Raw genomic sequence first — 19,027 nt, forward strand, 5'->3', positions numbered from 1 at the left:
TGTGAGGAGCATTTCCAGTTCACATTTTAATGGGCAGCTAACATGAGCTGCTATGATTGCTTTGTGTGGCCTGCTGATGAACACTTATAATGATCATTCTCTTTAAGCGCTAATATCTAGGTTCAAGAGCGCAAATAAGGCTGATGCTTTCTGGTGGTGCTGAAGATGTCTTATGGCCAAAAAAAGGAAGGACAGTGCAGTTTGCCTCCTATCTGGATGATGGGTTGGGAAATAAATCTCTGCTGACTAAAGGGTGACTGATCTTTGTTTTTAAGATCTTTCTCTCCAGGTTTGAGAACTGCAGCAAATGTAAATGCTTTGAATAACTTCGGCACACGGGACTGGAGTAATACTCGTGGTCATGGTATTAAGATTTTTCAGTACAAATTGAGCCCCTGACCTTGCAATTTGCAATATATGGGTGAACTGCTGTGCCCACAGAGCACTCCAGGTTACATGTGGACACAGCTGTCTGCCCAGGCATTGTAAATTGCACAATCAGGGCTGTAAACAATATCCAGATTCTCTGGGGAAATATGTATTCTCTTACCTGGAGATTTTCAACATATATTGAAATAGTGAGGATATTAAATGGGTACTGTCAAGTTAAAACCCATACATTTTAAACAATAGCTTTATTTGTGCCAATAATACCTGAGATTATTAAAACTGAAAGCACTTAAACGTCTATTTTTTTTTCACCTTTTATGCTGTTTCTTTCCTTTTTTTTAAAAAAAAAACCTTCATTGTACCAGACTAGTCCGTTTCAGTTTGTAGTCAGATTGTCTGGTTCAGGTACTCAGACAATGCTCTTTCGCTGAAGTTTTCAGAACCACTAAAGAATATTTCACTGAAATAAAGGCTGATTAGAAGTGGTCTACACTGCATATTTGTAAATAATTGGTTAATAGGAAAAGTGCCAGTAGATGGCATTCAAGAATATGTAGCATAGTTCCTGGGTTAAGTAACTTGTGCAACAAAATCACATTGAATATATTTCTGTACGTTCTTTATTAAAAAAAAACCTTCATTTTGGGTCTAAAATGTGACAGAATCCTTTTACGAGACAGAAGGCATTTCGCATGGAGACTTCCTTATATAGGTCCTAAGCTAGCAAAGGACTTAATATACTTCAAGCATGTGAGTAGTCCCACTGCAGTTAACAGGACTACTTATGATTAAAGTTAAGTGCATATTTAACTGTAGGCTGATTCAGGGTCATAGGGATTGATCCTGCAGCTCTTCATTTGCATGAGGTTACTTGTGTGAAGAAGGATTCCAGGATCAGGCCCATGCACTCATTCCTTTTTCAAAACTTGGCATCTAAAGGTAGAGAGAAGGGGAGTTTTTCAAAACACGTGCCTAAAATGGTGGAAGTACATAATGAATGCCTTAAATCTGGTTGTTTTTAGGAAGACTAATATATACCTACAAGAGATTATTAGCAATGTATGGAAAAGGAATAAAAATACACTAATATCTATTTAAAACAAGATGCTGATGCACATTTGTATTATCTTCTCGAAGATGGTATAAATATTTGAAAGGAAGTTTTGTAAAAGGAAGAGTTGTCAATATTAATTTTTGCTTATTGCTGTTAAAAGTATTACAGTTTGACTCAAATATCCTAGCCTGCCTACAATCAGGTAGAAGCCAGATTAATGATTAAAAAACGTGAAACCTCTTCATTTCTGTACTCTATGGTTGTATATTTTGTGACAAGCAGACCTCAGCCTAGAAAAATCATACCCACATAAATAGTGTTTGATACCAGTACCCTTGCTGAACTAATGTATCTGCTTCCATTACAGGCTATTCATTTGAATAATTGCTCACTCATTAAACCCATTCTTGCTCAATTATTTAATGTTTTATTCTTTGTTTCTAATGCAAGGTATAGTTAATGTGTTATGTAACACAAATAAGAAATCATTGATATACTATCTTAGGCATTGTTAAGATATGCGTTGAGTTTTTTTGTTTGGTGGGTTTTTACTATAAAACCCATTAATAGTAACCAATTAAAATAACATGACTAATATTGAGTCTTTGACTCAGTCTCTCCACCAAAGCCAGGTAATTCTGTCCTTCCTCCTCTAGTGTCTAAGGATTTTAACTCATGACAGAGAATGCAAGAAAGCTTGCTGTTCAGAGAGCCATTCATTGCTCAAGCACAGAATGGTGGGTGGAGAAGAAGCTCCAGAACATCACTTTTGAAAAGAGATGGAGGTAGAAGTACCTTGCTTGCCCTCTTCTCCATCCAAAATTTTTTTGCTCGTGGAAATGCATAGATGACAAAATGGTCAATTTTTGGGTTATCACAGAAAAAATATTATGTAGACACTTGCCTGTGGATCAGTCAGGGTTATGTCCTCTGAACAGCAGAGACACCCAGATAATTGTAACATGGGCTGTCAGCCCCCTTTACAAGGGCTGGTTCTGGCAGACTATCCCGGTTTGATTTTTGACTCCAGCAGACATAATTAGGCTGCCTGACATAGGCTTTCAGCTGTTAACTTCCCATTTCTGGCCCTGTTTCCTATCAGCAGAATTACTCTGCTGTAGATTCACCAGCAACAGAGAAGGTAAAGCTCCTTGGAGGGGACCTTTCTCTCTCCGTGCCAGAGCTGCCATCTTCCATTGTCCAGGAGAATAAGCCATGCTGAGTTGTAGGAAGTACCTGAAACATCCACACCGCTGTGCTGTGTGTCACTTGATGACACAGATGATGGTTTTTGCCAGGCTATCTAGGTTCAAGCATTTCTCCTCCCCTGTGGGGTATGTTAATGATGACGCACTAATAATGGATGCAGGGCCCTTGGACTCCATATTTCATATCAAAATAGCACCATCGAAGAAAAGATGCCCTCGCAAGGGTCTTGCATTACTAGTTATCCTCCTTCCCATCCCCTCTAAAGCAGCCATGACTTTTATTTCACTGCTGCGATAAAAGAAATATTTAATGCTTTAAACACTTACTGACTGCACCAAAGAGATCAGCTAGTTCCTCCCAACTACAGTTCACCCTCCCATCCCTGCTTCCAGCCAACCCCTGCTAAAGAAGGCAAAGGTGAATGTGGCTTCAGACCCTAAAGAGAGCAAGAGTCCTTTTGTGGAAGAGTAGTGAGGGAGGTGATCCCATGCTCTAATCAAAGACCAGGAACTAGATCCTTTCCTCAGCACAAGCCCACGTACAAAATGCTGGACAGAATGGCTCACTCCAGCTTTTAAAAAACACAAACCTAGTCTCTAAGGCCTCCTAGATGTCTTGTGGGCATCCAAGACTGATTCACCCCTCCACCTATTTCAGGGGAACTATAGATCTGATGAGAGAAATATTCTGTAGTGCAAAGACGTTCAATGCATTCCACTCAGCGCAGCCTCTCACAAGATCAATCAACATCCTTGGCATAATGGAGAACAAGAGTCTGGACCCAATATTATATGTTAATGTGTTTGTTAATTTCAGTATTTTTTTTTCCATTTCTTCCACTAACCAAATTTGTCCAGTGCTCTGTGAGCGAGGCAGGCCCTAGGCTCTGCTACAGCCCATTTGTGCCTCTCTGGTGGCATAGAGGGGCTGTAAAACCAGATTAAATGGCCAATTGAGTGTTCCCCTAGCATTGGGAGCATGGCCAGAGTGTGTCTGCACTGTGCTGTATCTAGCTGTCAGAATGGCCCCTCGAGGCTGTGGAGAGCCTGGTTGAACCTGAAACAGGCTGCTCTAAATTGCACTGATTGGTATAAAATCACTTTTGCCCCTCGAGAATTTCTTGTGACATTTTTTTTTAACAAATTGTGTTTTGCACAATTTCTCTGTTTTCATCCCACTGTGAATTTTCGTTGCTAATTATTAATGTCTTTTTTAAAAGGATTATTGATAAAAGTACAGAAATGGTCAGGGGCTCTAGCAGGTGATCCTGTAATGAAATGTATATAAAACAGACTGAGGCAGGATTTTGAAGTTACCCTGCCACCCATCAGCATTGCAGATGGAATATGCAGGAGAGAGCAGAGCATTTTCCTCCTCTTAAATACAGTTGGCTGTTTTATCTTGATCATTTGATGACTTCTGCAGAAAAGTATTGTTTTAAACGTAACAGGCCAGATCCTCAGCTAGTGTAAATCTACATAGTCCCCTTGAGTTCCACACCAATTTACACCAGCTCAGGATCTGACCCTTGTTCTGAAGGATGGTTTGCTTAGGAATAAGTCTTTGTTTGCATTTCCTGAACTTTGGGAAGTACTGATCATTTACAATGATGGGTTCTTACTCTCTTCATATTGTGTTCAAAGGATGGAAAATGCTACGGCAATCTGATAGACTTCTTTGTTGACTGATGGAGGATGAAGCTGGTCCACGTTCTCCTAGTGGTATTTTGGAGGGTTAAATCTATGGCTTTGAATACTGATTTCTCTTTAATCATTTTGATGTATCCCTTACTATTGGGATCAGTGACTTCTGTACTTTTAGCAGCCTTTTCCTATCTCATAGACTCCTTAATTACGAGTTTTGCTTTTGCTAATGCAGCTAGATCTTCAATGTGCCCATTTCAAATCTGAGGGGAAGCACAATTGGTGTCTTCTTCAATGACTACTGCAATCAATAGGGGAGGGAAATGCAATTACTGTTCTGTATCCATGTGCATAATTGGGCTGGGCTCACAATCTCAAACCAGCATTGCATTGTTCTGTTTTTATTCATCATCTAGCAAGAACAGTTTTATCTCTGCTTTGTCTGTCCTTTGATGTTTTCACCAAATAACCTTTTTCATGTCTGTTATTTGAGATCTTTCGCCAGCTTTTATTTTAATTTTTCACAATATGCAGAGAATCATGATTGCTAGGCTGTGCCCACTTATACAGTAGATAAATACATTGCTCACCCTAATCTCTAAAGCAACGGGATTCCTGACCCGTCATAATTATCATCTGTGGAGGTGAAGTAGAACTGGTTGCCTTTTTATTTATTTATTTTTATAAATACCGTACTAACAACCAAACTTGCTAACAGGACACACCCCAGTGTGTTTAACCAAAAACATTATCTTCCATTGATACATGGCACTATTTCCTATTATTAAAATGATGGAGAGGCTAGCTTCATAGTGAATCACCTGTCATGTGCTTAGACACTTGTTTCTGTTTTCACCTTTCACTATGCCCATGCTTTCTCTCGCACCTTATACCCTGTTGATCTCCTACTTTCTTTAAGGACTGTCTGGCTGCACATGAGTATTTGAGCTGTAATATTTTTCAAATGAAAGAGGAAATACAGCCACAATCAGAACCTGCCTTGCTTATTTCTGAGAATCTCTGGAAGTTCTGAATGGTGTGTGGTGTCTGTTCAAGGCAATCTGTCAAGCAGTCACATACTGCAACAGTAAAATGTGGCCTAGTCAGGAAATGCCTCAGAGGGCTGGGGGGGGGGGGGGGGGTGGAATCACACGCATGTTTTATTGTGCATGTTGATTTGGCCACCACTAATTTTTAAAAGCTCAGATAGTAAATAAGAGCCTATGCAATCATGATATCTTTGATTATAGTATTTAACTTCTTTGGTTGTTCCTCAAGCTTCTCAGATGCATGGCTCCTAAACTTTCTGATTAGTTTGCAATGGAATATATTCCACAGCTGCATTTTATAGCAAATAAAAAATAAATAAAAAACCCCACACAACACACCACTCTGCTAAGAACTTAAGTACATCAGCTTAACCACTTAATGTTTCTTTTCCCTACAAACCAGATCACCTCCTTTCCCAGATTATCTATACTGTCATCAGAATTTAAGAGCTGACATTTTTACAATGAAGTAACCATTGGCGGTACCAAAATGTTTTTCTATATCTGTCACAACATATACTTATGAATAATCAAAAATTGCTATCTACTGCAGCTGTGGATATTCTGCCTTAAAAAACAAGGAAATGTCTCAGATGTACAGTAGTGGATCCAAAATTTTAAAATGATCCTGTCTATGGATGTGAAAGTCAGATAGAGAGGAGTCACAATACGTCCTGAAACTTACTAGTAAGGGTTTCTGTAGCTTTAACCTACATAGCATAGCTGGATCCATTACTGAAATGAAAGGTAATGGGGATGCCTTTGACTGGATCAATCCAGAAGCTGAATTGCATTGAGTGTTCGGGATGTTGTAGATGCTCTGAAACCTTGTCTGCACTGGGAATGTTTTCCTATAATTTCCCACTGTTGCTGCCACTGTCAAGGGTGTTGGTGGTGGCAGCAGCTGGCATTTTAAGTACTGTATCATCTGAACCTGTTCGGAGCAAGATTTGACAGCACCGGTGAAACTAGACTGGTGAAAGTAATGGTGGGAAAATTTAGCAACTATTTTATTATTGTCCGAATAAACTTAGACTTGTGGAGATTGGTTTGCAGAATGGGTGCCAATTCCAATAACCCGGTAAGCTTGTATATTTCACCTTCCCTGCATCGATCCAGTCCAAGGTATCACATCACTTTTTGCATCTGTTTGTGAGCACACCAAACTTTTTATTTTCCTTTGATATATAAATGCAAAGAATTTGCTTTTTTTTTTTAATTTAGTACATCATCCTGGGAAGTGCATGTCACAAACCAACTCCACCTTCACCTTCACCACCTGCCGCATTCTGCACCCTTCTGATGAGCTCACACGAGTCACTCCAAGGTAAGGGTTTTCAATGACACACACAGTTCAGGGATGCCACAATCCTGTGGGGAGGAAAAAGCAAAGGAGTGGCGTAAGCAAGGGAATAGTAATGATATGCATGGGGGTGGCGGAGAGAGGGAATAACAAACCCGAAATGTGTTCTCCCCTTCCTCCAGTTCCCAGTCAAATCTCTCAATCTCCTCCCGTTCTAACAGCAGCGGCTCCAGGCACCAGCGCTCCAAGCGCGTGCCTGGGGCAGCAAGCCGCAGGGGGCAGCCTGCCGGTCCCTACGAGGGCGGCAGTCAGGCAGCCTTCCGCGGCGTGCCTGCGGGAGGTCCGCCAGTCCTGCGGATTCAGCGGCGGGTACACCAAAGCCGCGGGACCGGCGGACCTCCTGCAGGCATGCCTCTGAAGGTTGCCTGCCTGCCTGCCGTGCTTGGGGCGGCAAAAAAGCTAGAGCTGCCCCTGCATTCTGAAAGGATGTGTAATGCCTGGCTTTACAAAGCCAATTGAGATATTGCAGAATCTACCTTCTGTTATTCAAATCTGGCACAGGTTAGAAGTGATTAACAGTTGCTTCAAGTCTCTTGGCCTAGTGGTATGCTACCAATATTTGAACAAAGGGCTTCCATAAAAGTGCATCCACTGCCCCCAAAACTGGTTATAAATCCTAAGTACCAAATGTGTGAATGGTCTGAGGGTAACACTCACCCCAGCGCAGAGCACCAGCACAAGGAGCCCTCTGTCCACTGAAACCCTCTAAATATGCTTTAAGTGAGACTTTAGTGGCACACAGGCTTTGTGCTGCCTCTCTGCACATTTCACCAGTAGAGAAGGGTGGGGGACTAATGAGTCTATTCATTTGTTATCCCATTTAAACAAATATTGGCGAGACTAAGATTGTGTTATACGTTCATTGGGAAAATATTTGAAAATATCTGGCCCTTGGTACAAGGGGAGCAAATAAATAAATAAAGCAAAGAGGTAATTTTAGAAGCTCCAAAGATAACTTTCTTCTCTTGAAGAGAGGATTCAGCGCTGGCCAGATGGGGGAGGGAAGGGACTCAACCAGCAGCCACGAAATTGTTCAAATGCTCTCTTCAATTTGATGGTGGAATCTTAAGCTCCTGAGAGCCCCCTGCCAAACATCAGAGGGACTGATTGAAAATGAATTGATGATCTCAATCTAGTCCCTAGTGAACAGGTCATCTCATAATAATTGGCACTAGTAGACACCGTGTTAGTCAAAAGGGTTAGGATTTGATGACTAAAGAGGGTGAATGGACTTCACACCTAAAGATGGACCCACCAGAACTAGGTGGAGGCCGGTATGAAAAGTATTTTTTCCATTTAGAAAGACTACACCCAGTTTTCTCCCCCTTCCACCATCTTCAGCCTTCACAAGGGAGAGTACCACTGTTTTCCTCATTCGCAAGCCAATTCAGAGATCTAGATTAATGAAGGGCAGTGCTTAGAAATCAAACTGGCCCCAAGTACTGGTAGCCAAAGCAGAACTTTTGAGAACTAGGGGAATGTGAACACCTCCTGGATTGTGGGTATTTGGAAAGGAAGTACAAATTCATTATGGGAAACTGTTTACACTTACACTTCCGTGTGGTATAAATTAAGAACCGTGCTATGAGTGGCTTTTCCCTTCCAGCACCACCATTTAAATAAGTTACTTTTATTTTGCTGCAACATCTCTCCTAAAATGTAGACATTGTTGAAGCGCTGTTAATAATAGCCATAACAATCTTCTTGAGATTCATTGGTTACTAAACTTAACAAGTTTGCTACAACCAGTAACTAAACTGAGCTTCATTTTAGCAAACTCTCAGGGACTAAGTTGCCCTGGCCCCATTCATTCAGAAAAATGTGATGCTGTCAACAGAACTGTTGGTGAGGAGGAGCTTCTTAAACTATAAATGATTCTTCACAGGTCATGTGAGGAGGAGGATGAAACTGCATTATGTCACGTTATGCTGAGAGGAGATATAGGGCAGACACTATGACCCAGCGTGGCAGGGGGTGAGCAAACACTGCCAGCAGTGTCTGTGCTGGCGGGGTCATGTAGAAGAAATTCTAGTGTGTGTGGCACCAGCTAACCCAAAAAGCGTAGATATTTACCCACTCGGTTACATTCTAACCTAACATTCTAACCCAGGTTACATTCTAATCGGACTAAATTTCATGTAGCAAAGCAAGGTGCTGATTTTCCTAGACCTTATCCTGAAGCTGTCCCTAGTTTGAAGCACTTAGGCTCCTTTGGGTCTTTGTTTGTTTTTGTTTTCGTGATTGTATTTGGGGTACCCTGAAGTGGTTTTGTTGGGTGGGCAAAGTATTCCCAATTAAGGCAATGCTAAGAAAGTGATGCCAATATAAAAGTTGTTTTCATGCAGCACTGGCTCTCGGTTGCATTTTAATGTGTATCTGCAATGACAGCACAGCAGAAATGTAAGCCTGAGTTTCTAGAAATAAAATCAAATTGGAGATGGAAGGAGTGTGGAGAGAGGGCATACTCGACAATAGGGTAGTCACTAAGGAGGCCAGAAGCAATTTGAAATGAAACAGAATACCTATGACAGTGGTGGGGTTTTTGTTTTGTTTTGGGGTTTGTTTGTTTTTAAATAGGGCTTCTTTAAAAATTGACCATTATCTGTAGTGTCCCAAGTTTAGTTTCCAACATTTCTTTGGTTTCCCACTAAAAATCAGTTCACAGAGTAAACTTTCTCCTGTTTTCTCTATTCCCACGCTTTTGTACCCCCTACTCTTAGCCAATTTAGGAGATGTATTATAGTGGTTGTCATGTTGTCCATTGCTCTTAATGTCACCAAACTAATCAGAGGTATGAAGATTCAGCTTTAATCTATTGCCATAGAAAAAGTTCCTCACTAGCCTCCCCCCTTTCACAGCCTTGCACCGTGTGTGTACACATTGGTGACATGTGTTATCTTCCCAGCTACGATGAGAGGTCCTCCCCCAACACTGCTCACTGCCCAGACAAGCAGTGAGGAAATGTAATGAGTGCGGACCAACCACAGTAAATCTGCATGTCAAGCTATTTGGCACTGCAGACAAGTGCTGCACGTACAGGTAAAAGCCACCAGGTGGTGCAAGAAAATACATTCCAGAGTAGCTGAGAGATAATGGATAAATTATGATGGATAAACTGCTTTAGCTATTCAAACACTCTGCTTTTCTGCACTTCATATCTGGCCTTATTTGGATTTCCCTTTGACAAACTACAGCAACAGAGTAAAATGCAGTATCCCCTTGGGACTGATATATTCCCTTTCTAGAATAGTCGACAGATCTGTGGTGTTATGGGTCCACTGCTGAGATGCAGGGAATCCCAGCAGAGCAGAGAGTGCAGTGCATGGGCTGCTACCTGGTCTTCCACAGCAGAACTATGCGTGTCCTGCTTGCGGAAGCCTTACTTGGCCACAGAAAAGGGACAGGACTTGGACTACCTTAAATGGTACTTATAAGCTTGAAAACTATGCTTTTAATGATGGGTGCTTTACAACTGTCTTAAATAAATAAAAACCCACCATGTTACACCCTTTCAGGGTATGTCTAGTCTAGAGTTTGTGGTCCTGTCTTCATTCAAGTTAATTAATTGCCACATGCCAGGCTGAGTTGGAGTACTTGTGGAGTGTGTCGACTTGCATTTGAAGTAGTGTAAATTAACTTGAGTGAATTGGCAATCCATTACCTAGGTCTGGTCTACCCTGCAGACTTACATTGGTATAACTACATCACCCAGGAGTGTGAAAAATCCACACCCCCTGTGCAACGTAGTTACACCGACCTAACCTCCCGGGGTAGTCAGCGCTATGATGGTGGGAGGGCTTCTCCTGTTGACATAGCTACCGCCTCTCAGGAAGGTGGATTAACTACGCTGACAGGAGAGCTCTCTCCCATCGATGTAGAGCAGCTTCATTAAACCACCACAGTGACACAGCTGCGCCGATGCACCGTTTGAAGTGTAGACCTGCCCCTAGAGTTAAAATAGGACCAGTCTCTGCAAACCCTACGGTATTGTCTGCATGGGAGAAAAAGGTGTGTTTTTTGATTTAGGGCTTGTCTGCACTTGGAAATGTACCAAAATAATCATTCCAGAATAGCTTTTTTGGTACATTTACAAGAGTAGACAAGCCTTTAGCTTAACTCAGTTGAACCTCCCCGTTAGCATCCGTGTAGACACAGTGTAACCCTTTCAGACGTTCTTAAAGGGGCTAAACTGTCTAGGCAGCCATTAAGGGGAGTTGAACTGGATTGAAAAAACATTTTTTTGCTCATCGAGACATGGCCAAAGAGGCTGAATTTCAGTAAAGGGTGAGGAGATCCCTATAGTTGGAAATCACTCTCTAAAGTCTGTAAAGCATTTTGGAATTCACCTGTATGAAGATGTGTATTTGAAGTGTTACCTATATTTGTGGTAGGGCATGCCTAGAACATTGTGAATGGGGTCTTATCCAGTATCCATTGATAATGCGAGCCTTCCTTTTGACTTTAGTAGGTTTCAATAGGGCTCATACAGAGGTAAAGTTATTTTGTTATGTAAGGTGTACTCTAAGACAGCAAGATTTTAAGGGTGACCACAGTATGCCTGCAGGTGCTGAAGGTGCAGGACCTCAGAATTTGCACTTAGGCACACTGGATCCAGATTGTAACTCTTGTCACCACTGTCCTTTTAATTCTTCAGAAATGCAAGTTAAGTTGAATCCCCATTCATGTGAGAAGGACCAGCCACCAGGGAGGGGAAAACTCATCAAAATTAGTGCCACAGGTTATACATTTTTTTAACCAATAGAATCAAAAATGCTGTTGGTCAGATACAAGAAATATGCCTGCATGTATGTTTACAGTGTTTGTTGCCTGTGTTTTTATATTTAATGTGCCGGTTGTTCCTGACCTGCACCTTCTGACCTGCTGTTGGGATTGTTTTGTTTCTTTAGATGGGAGAGGGTTGGGCAGGGGACGTTCAATGCTTTCCCTGGTTCAAGACTATGCAAATAAGCATGAAATTTGTGGACACCAATATAAAACCATAATAAAACTGACCCATATTGTATTTGGTTTGCTGCTGAGTTATCAATTACTCAACTAACAAACTATTGATAGTCAGTGGCCTGCTTTTTTCAAAGGTGTGGAGTACCTAATAGGAGTCTTTCTGGTAGCGAGTGGTCAGCACCTCCGAAAATCAGGGCCCAAGTCTTTTTTTTCCCCCCTTTGTTTGCTCAGTTTAATAAAAGGGCTTGTTTTAATCAGACAGATGGTGAAAATACCAACTCCCAGCTTCTCCGTTACTACCACTTCTGCAGCCAATTGATCATAACGGGTTCTGCTTCCCACCTGCTTCTCTCGTGGGATATTAAGATACAGCATTACTGGAACCATTAGCAGTTTGGTGGGTGGGGAGTTGCCGCTCTGAGCCATATCCTGGTCTCATTCAAGTCAGTGGTCGAACTCCAATTTACTTAATCCTTGCCCTATTGAAGTCATTGGGAGTTAGGGCCAAGTACTGATCCCATTCTAGTCAGTGGCCAAAGAGGAAACGCTCTAGCAGCTGAATTATTAAAGACCATTTATTTGTGGTTATGTCAAAGGATGTTTGACGTGGGGTGCTGGGAAATCATTAATCCAGCCATTCTGGACAAAAATGGTGTTAAAAGCTGAGCTCCGGACGTTCAAAGTGATGATCTTTAGAACCCAATGTCCTGTATCCAGCATTCCCAAGAGTTGGCAGATCTTTTGCATCGGCTTTTCAGGCTCCCTTATAAATGGAATACTTGTTCATGTTGAAAATCCTTACCCGGGCTCATTAATTCACCTTTTCTTCCTTTGTTTTCAGCCTTAATGCAGCACCTACTCCAGCTTGCGGCAGCCTTGGCAATTTGAAAGGCACCCCGGTCGCTACCCCATGCACTCCTCGGCGTCTAAGCTTGGCAGAATCCTTCACTAACCTTCGGGAATCCACAACTACGATGAGCACATCCTTGGGCCTGGTGTGGCTGCTTAAAGAACGAGGGATCTCAGCAGCAGTGTACAATCCACACAGCTGGGACAGGGCCAGCAAGGGCACCATCCTGAACCCGTATGCTCCTAAAATGGCGATCATTCCTTCCACTCCTCCCAACTCACCTATGCAGACTCCCTCTTCTTCCCCACCTGCTTTTGAGTTCAAGTGCACCAGCCCTCCTTATGACAACTTCCTTGCTTCCAAACCTGCCAGTTCCATTTTGAAGGAGGTGAGAGAGAAAAAGAACATCAGGAACAGTGAGAGTCAGACCGACGTGTCTGTCTCCAACCTTAACCTTGTGGACAAAGTAAAGCGGTTCGGGATTGCCAAAGTAGTTAGCTCGGGGCAAACGCAAGCGCCTCCCTTAACTGATGACGAGGGACCTCTTCTCTGTGGGGCACAAGGACCAGTAAGGGCCTTTGTTCCCCGAGGCTTGGCCCCAGAAGGCCTTCAGTTGGGCTGCCCTTCTGCAAGTGCCATTGGGGGTATTCAGCTGAACACTGGCATTCGAAGGAATCGGAGCTTCCCAACCATGGTGGGTTCCAGCATGCAGATGAAGGGCCCTGCAACTCTCACTTCTGGCATCCTAATGGGAGCCAAGCTCCCTAAGCAAACTAGCTTACGATGAAGGACTTAATATTTATGGCTAGACTTTTAAAGAAATACCAAGAACCCGCCTCCAATTTTTTTTTTCTTCCATTGCCTCCTGAGTTTGACAAATCAACTTTGTGCCTAATGGGAGAAGTGTGTAAACTTTGTACAATTTGTAAATATGTACCAGATATATTGTAACTAATTTGTTTATTTTACTGTTCTGTTGAGTGCAAAATGTTCTGACACTGCAGTTGCTGTATTAGGATTTAACTTGCTAACCTTCTGAAAGGTGTTTTTTTTTTTTTTTTTTTTTGAAGATGAACTGAAAAAAAAAATTCAAGGATACAAGAAAATGAATTCTGTAGCTAGCCTAACCTGACCTAGCATAGCAAGGTTATTGACCATGTTATCTGAGACATTGGAATAACAGCAGCAGGGAGCATTTGTGCTTCGGTAAGTGCTAAACAAAGTAGTCAGCTTAGCATCTGTGTTAATTTCATTTTGCCCTTGTGGATGAAGTGGGTTATCCAAGCGTATGGCTGTTATGCTTGAATTGATGAGACATTTTTCTGTTTTGTTTTGTTTTTCCTGGTATGATAAACTTGAACTAGTGCTATGTTTTGAGGTCAACAGGCCTGCTACGTGCCTGGAAAAATGACACATTTCCACTACTGCTGTTTCTTCTGGCACATCTGTATTCTGTGTGATTCACTTTATTTTTTTCAATATTGCACTGGATTGTGGAAGGAAAAAAGCTTTACGTTGTATTCTCTTGCTGACACTGAAAATCACACCTTACAAACAATCCTTAAAGAGACTAGTTTTCACACTTCACAAGATAACATGGCAACCACTTCCTGGGAGCCAGAGTCACTGAACAGTTTGGAAAACCGTCTTGTTTGAAAAGATCGTGTAGCAAAAGCAGTCTTGGAAAAAGGTGTGTTCTTGAAATATGCAGGGAAGAACCACAAAAGTATTTAGTAACAGAATATGGTACAAGCAAGGGAAAGCAGCTTTTGATCTTATATTTGACTTTTCGCTACAGGTTTTATATATAAAGAAAACAATCCACTAAGTGGTTTTATAACAAGGTGAGAATATTTTCTACTTAGCTTTCATCATTTTTCATAGAAACCTGTTTCCATCCAGGTGTTGTAAACTTGCCAGAAGTAACAGCTATTTGAAAACATTTTTATTCTCCTGCTATAATAAGCCCATGTGCTTTCAATCAGGAAAGCCCAGTATTTGTTAGAATTTTCTTTCCTGTCCCTCCCAATTTTATGCAAGGTGCTTGCAAGAATATTTGTTAGCTCTTAAAATAGAAATGGACAAAAAAGATCTTATTTCTTTAGCCAAGAAAAGATTATTTTTGAGCCTTCATTTAAAAAATCAGCATCTGCTTTTTTCCTTGTAGTCTCTGTGAAGTTTAAAATCCAGCAGCCAGTTTATTTATTGCCACCAATACTGCACTACATGTAATTGCCGTGAATTGCCATTTGTACCAGACTGTTACTAAATCATTAGCACTGATCATTTCTTGTATAAATGGAACTGTCTTTTAGTCTCTGTGACAAGAGAAGGATGTCTTTGAATGAAGTAGATATTACAGTAGTGCAATGATATTTTCAGAGAAAACACATGAGCCAAATACTGCATGTGTTTGAAGACTTCTATTTATTCTATGAACTTTAAAAAAAGTTTTAGTAAAATGTCATCAGCTCTATTTGCTGTTGTATATGTGCACTTATTGCAAGTAACTTTAAATATCTTTTTATTTGAATGTATCTTTAAAACTAGATAGAATAACAATTAGATCTGAAAAATAATTGAGTTATATGGGCCATTTTATGTACCCAGAGAGAGAGAGAGCAATACCATATGAGAATTAAAAATGTAAAACTAATCATGCAATTTGGAAAATATTATTATTTAGCCTTTAAATCAACAGTAGGAGCTGTCCAACCACCAGAAAGCAGTTGTAACACATCAGAAAGATAAAATTTAAATTTTCTTCACTAATGAATATCAATAAAACAAAATAAAAGTTATATTGTTGTGCATTATTCAGCTTTATCCTTGGGTTTTTAAGATGATAAATACTTTCACCTCAAAATGCCATATTGCTTCTTGAGTTATCAAAAGGAATGTAAGCTAATGTGGCTTTTAATGTCAGTGATTACTAAACTGTGCTAAATATAAAACTGGTAAAAAATTAACAAAAAAAGGGAAGGGGAATTATGAAGAATTATTTTTCTCAGTATTTTTCAACCAACTGGATGAAGTTTTGGTGGTTGTTTTTTGTTTTTTTGGTTTTTAATTGAAACATTTTGTCCAGTAAAGCCCAAGCCCGAGGAAGATAATAAATTTGGACTTTATACAGTGTGTGTATATATTTTGTTCAGAGCAGGTCATGAACTCTCCCTGGTTATGGGCTATATAAAAATGGTACTGTTTAAACATCAAAGTATAGAGATGGTGTGAGGCCAGGGGAGTCCAGCAGGGACCTGGGTCCGGTCTAGTCAAATTTAGTATCTTCATTATTGATTTGTAAGAGGAAATAAACACCAAATTAATGAAATTTGCAAGTAATATTAAATTGAAAGTAAGCACAAATACCAATGAGGGCAGAGTAATAAAACAAAAGGATCCATAGAGATTGGGGACGGAGAAACCTGGAGAATAGTAATGCCAAGAGAGACTTGGGAGGATTTGCATCATATCAAATTAGACATGAGTTTGCAATGTGATTTGGCAGCTGCAAAGAAAAGATGGGTGCAGTTACAGGCTGCATACATAGAGACATCCTATCAATGAATAGAGGGTAATAGATTTCCCCTCTACAGCTCCATTGCAACTCTGCCAGAAATTGTGTTCAGTTCTAGGAATCTCATTATCAAAGATAGTGATTAATTGGAAGGAGTTCAGTGAAGAGGAGTTCTGGAGGGACCGACTGATGCGAACAGACTGTGTTAAGTATGTACAACTCCAGCTCAGAGATGATTGTGTTGAGGAGGGATAGAAGTTAGATGTTTGAAGGGTGTAAATGGGAAGTTATTTTTTAGCAGATGAGGGGGGTGCATAGCCAGGAGTACACTATAGCCCCAATACTGTTTTTGTTCCTCCCACTTGTGATGTTTTGTCTTAAACTAGATTATAAGCTCTTCTGTGAGGCTGGGGCTGCCTTTTGCTATAGGTCTATACAGCACCCAGCACGATGGGACTCCAACCTAGTTAGGGCCTCTTGGCACAAGTACAAGCCTGCTTAGCTTTTAGGAATCTGAATGGGTCAGGATGGGTGAATGGTCTAGAAATTATTTTGACATTTCACAACAATCTTCCTTACAGTGGTACAATTCTGATTTAGGAGGGATCTCTAGGACTAAGCTTTCGCATTTCCGTTAAAATCTTCTCTACTTATAATCCGAGAGCTCAGTCTCCCAGAGAAAGCATTTCTCTTTGGATTCATTTTGTACAGTAACAAAAACATTGTCCAGAAACACCTGGCTGTAAAACCTGGACCAGAACTCTTCTCATATGTCATGGAATTAATTGTTTCCTTTAACTCATGTAGAGAAACAAGGGCCTGGAACTCTTTTATCTTCACAGAAAGCTCTGGGAATTTCAGTGCTCTTCCTTGTGGGATAACCCTCTTGTCCCTTGAAAGATTTTTAATTTTTTTTCTGCTGGACGCTGTTTCTCCTACAGTCTGTCCATGCCCACTTTCTCAGCACATGGAAGGTGACAAGCATTGTAAGGGCATCTGAAGAAGTGGGCTTTTTACCCACGAAAGCTTATGCCCAAATAAATCTGTTAGTCTTTAAGGTGCCACCGGACTCCTCGTTGTTTTTGTGGATACAGACTAACACGGCTACCCCCTGATACATTGTAAGGGCATATGATATATACATGGCAGACATAAATGAAAAGCAGTTCCCTTAAGCAGTGGGAGGAAAAGCATGGCTTCCAGAGTGGTGCTCATGCGTGGGTTTAGCAGGGTGTTAACAAGGCTGCCGAAGTTTCACAAGCAATACCAGAAAATGGTGCAGAATGAGAAAATAATGTATTGTTATGCAGGGCGTTGGCTGGAAATTTATTGAAGCTGGTGGCTGCCCTTCATTCAGAATAAATGTAAAAAGCAATTAAGCTCCATAATAGAATAGATATCAGAAACAATAGGTGCCTCTGCCCAAAATGCAGGCTACTTGCAAGGTCAGTCAAGAATCTGAGCTATGTGGGCAGAAGGGTTTCACTGGGAACTGATTGCAAATGCAAGAGGCTGCATATTGTTTGATGAGGTGTGGGTGTGTGTCAGAGAGAGAGAGAGAGAGAGAAGGCAGCAAGGAAGCCCAGAGACTGCAAAAAAGCACTTTTAGCATGATCCTGAGAAAAAGCTGAGAGGTTTGGGTAAAGTGCTGGCTGAAAAGAGGCTTGGAACTATGAGCAAAGAAACTGTCTCCAGTTGTTTGATTCTGCCTGTGTTCAGGGAAACAGGACTTTGTGTACACTTTTTATAAATAAATAGGGTTGCACCAAAGAAATACCTGGCTCTCATCAATTTCTCCCCTTAACGGAAACCTGCAAGAACCCAAATATTGGCTAACCACTTGGGTCAAAAAGAGATAAAAATGTTCAATTTGCAAGCATTGTATGTAACTTTTTAGGGTGTAATTGGTGAAAATTGTTTTCTTTTTAAAATGTAAATGGACTTTAATGTTGATGGTCCCGTGAATCCCTACATTTCAAGAGATTATCTAAAAATCCAAATGCAGAAACTGGCTTATTTTCCTGTTGGGATAAAGAAGTTGTATCAGAGATACTAAGGTCACTTTTTGACCTGATCTGTTAGGCCTTTACCCTCTACTTAAAACGCTGATTCGTTGTGGCCTATAAACCCTACTCCTTCTCTTTTACTAACAGTTTCATTAATACCTACACCCACATCTCTCTCTTCAAATTTACAGTCCCTAAGCAAAGCAACCACATGATCTAATCATTGATAACCTTTCTTCTCCCTACCCTACAGTGCTTACTATCCTACACTATGTTACATGCCCCATCCTGCAATATGTGCAGAGATAGGTGTCTGTGCAGAGCCCCGTTGAAGTCTATGGGGCTTTGTGCAAACAGAGGGACCTGCCTGCTTCCCTCTCCTTGTAGGGTCAAAGCATTAAGCTCTTTGGGACATTTTCTTTTACTTGTCTGTAAAATGTTTTGCGCATTTATGCGTCCATCAAAATAAAGTATTAACTATGAGTAGTAAGATGGTATACCAGATAAGCTCTTCTTTCATTGGCTTCTAGTATCAGAGGGGTAGCTGTGTTAGTCTGGATCTGTAAAAAGCAACAGAGGGTCCTGGGGCATCTTTAAGACTAACAGATGTATAGTAGCATAAGCTTTCGTGGGTGAATGCCCACTGACACGCATCTGACGAAGTGGGCATTCACCCACGAAAGCTTATGCTCCAATACATCTGTTAGTCTTAAAGGTGCCACAGGACCCTCTGTTGCTTTTCATTGGCTTGTGTGTTTTCTCCAGATATTGAAGTGGATGAAGTCTGGATCTTCTGGCATCCCATGATACCTTCTCCACTTGACCAGGTTGGATTAGTGTGATTTTTCGAGTTCTGTTAGTCGCCTCTGTCTGTGATGGAGCAAAGAATACTACTGCAAAGATCTAAGAAAAAAAGCAAGGGATGATGCTTCAGTAATCTTCACAGGAAGCAGGAAAGGCAAAAGAAATGAACTTACTGTAGAA

General features: G+C 41.0%; 1 protein-coding gene across 4 annotated transcripts in view; it reads left to right on the forward strand.

The window, feature by feature from the left end:
• Window positions 1–13,487, forward strand: part of LOC112119304 (trafficking kinesin-binding protein 1) — a 116,591-nt gene extending 103,104 nt beyond the window's left edge. For 3 of the 4 annotated variants that reach the window (XM_024217913.3, XM_024217915.3, XM_024217914.2), the window contains 2 exons: window positions 6,570–6,672; window positions 12,512–13,487. In XM_024217913.3, coding sequence (XP_024073681.1) covers window positions 6,570–6,672; window positions 12,512–13,307 — 899 coding nt within the window. In that variant the 3' untranslated portion in view covers window positions 13,308–13,487. Of the gene's footprint in view, window positions 1–6,569; window positions 6,673–8,593; window positions 8,683–12,511 lie in introns of all 4 variants that reach the window. The other variant, XM_024217916.3, reaches the window with a different exon arrangement.
• Window positions 13,488–19,027: the final 5,540 nt, after the last annotated feature.

This window comes from Terrapene carolina, unplaced genomic scaffold, assembly GCF_002925995.2.
Source record: "Terrapene carolina triunguis isolate 2854851 unplaced genomic scaffold, T_m_triunguis-2.0 Scaffold34029, whole genome shotgun sequence".
NCBI classification, from domain to species: Eukaryota; Metazoa; Chordata; order Testudines; family Emydidae; genus Terrapene; species Terrapene triunguis.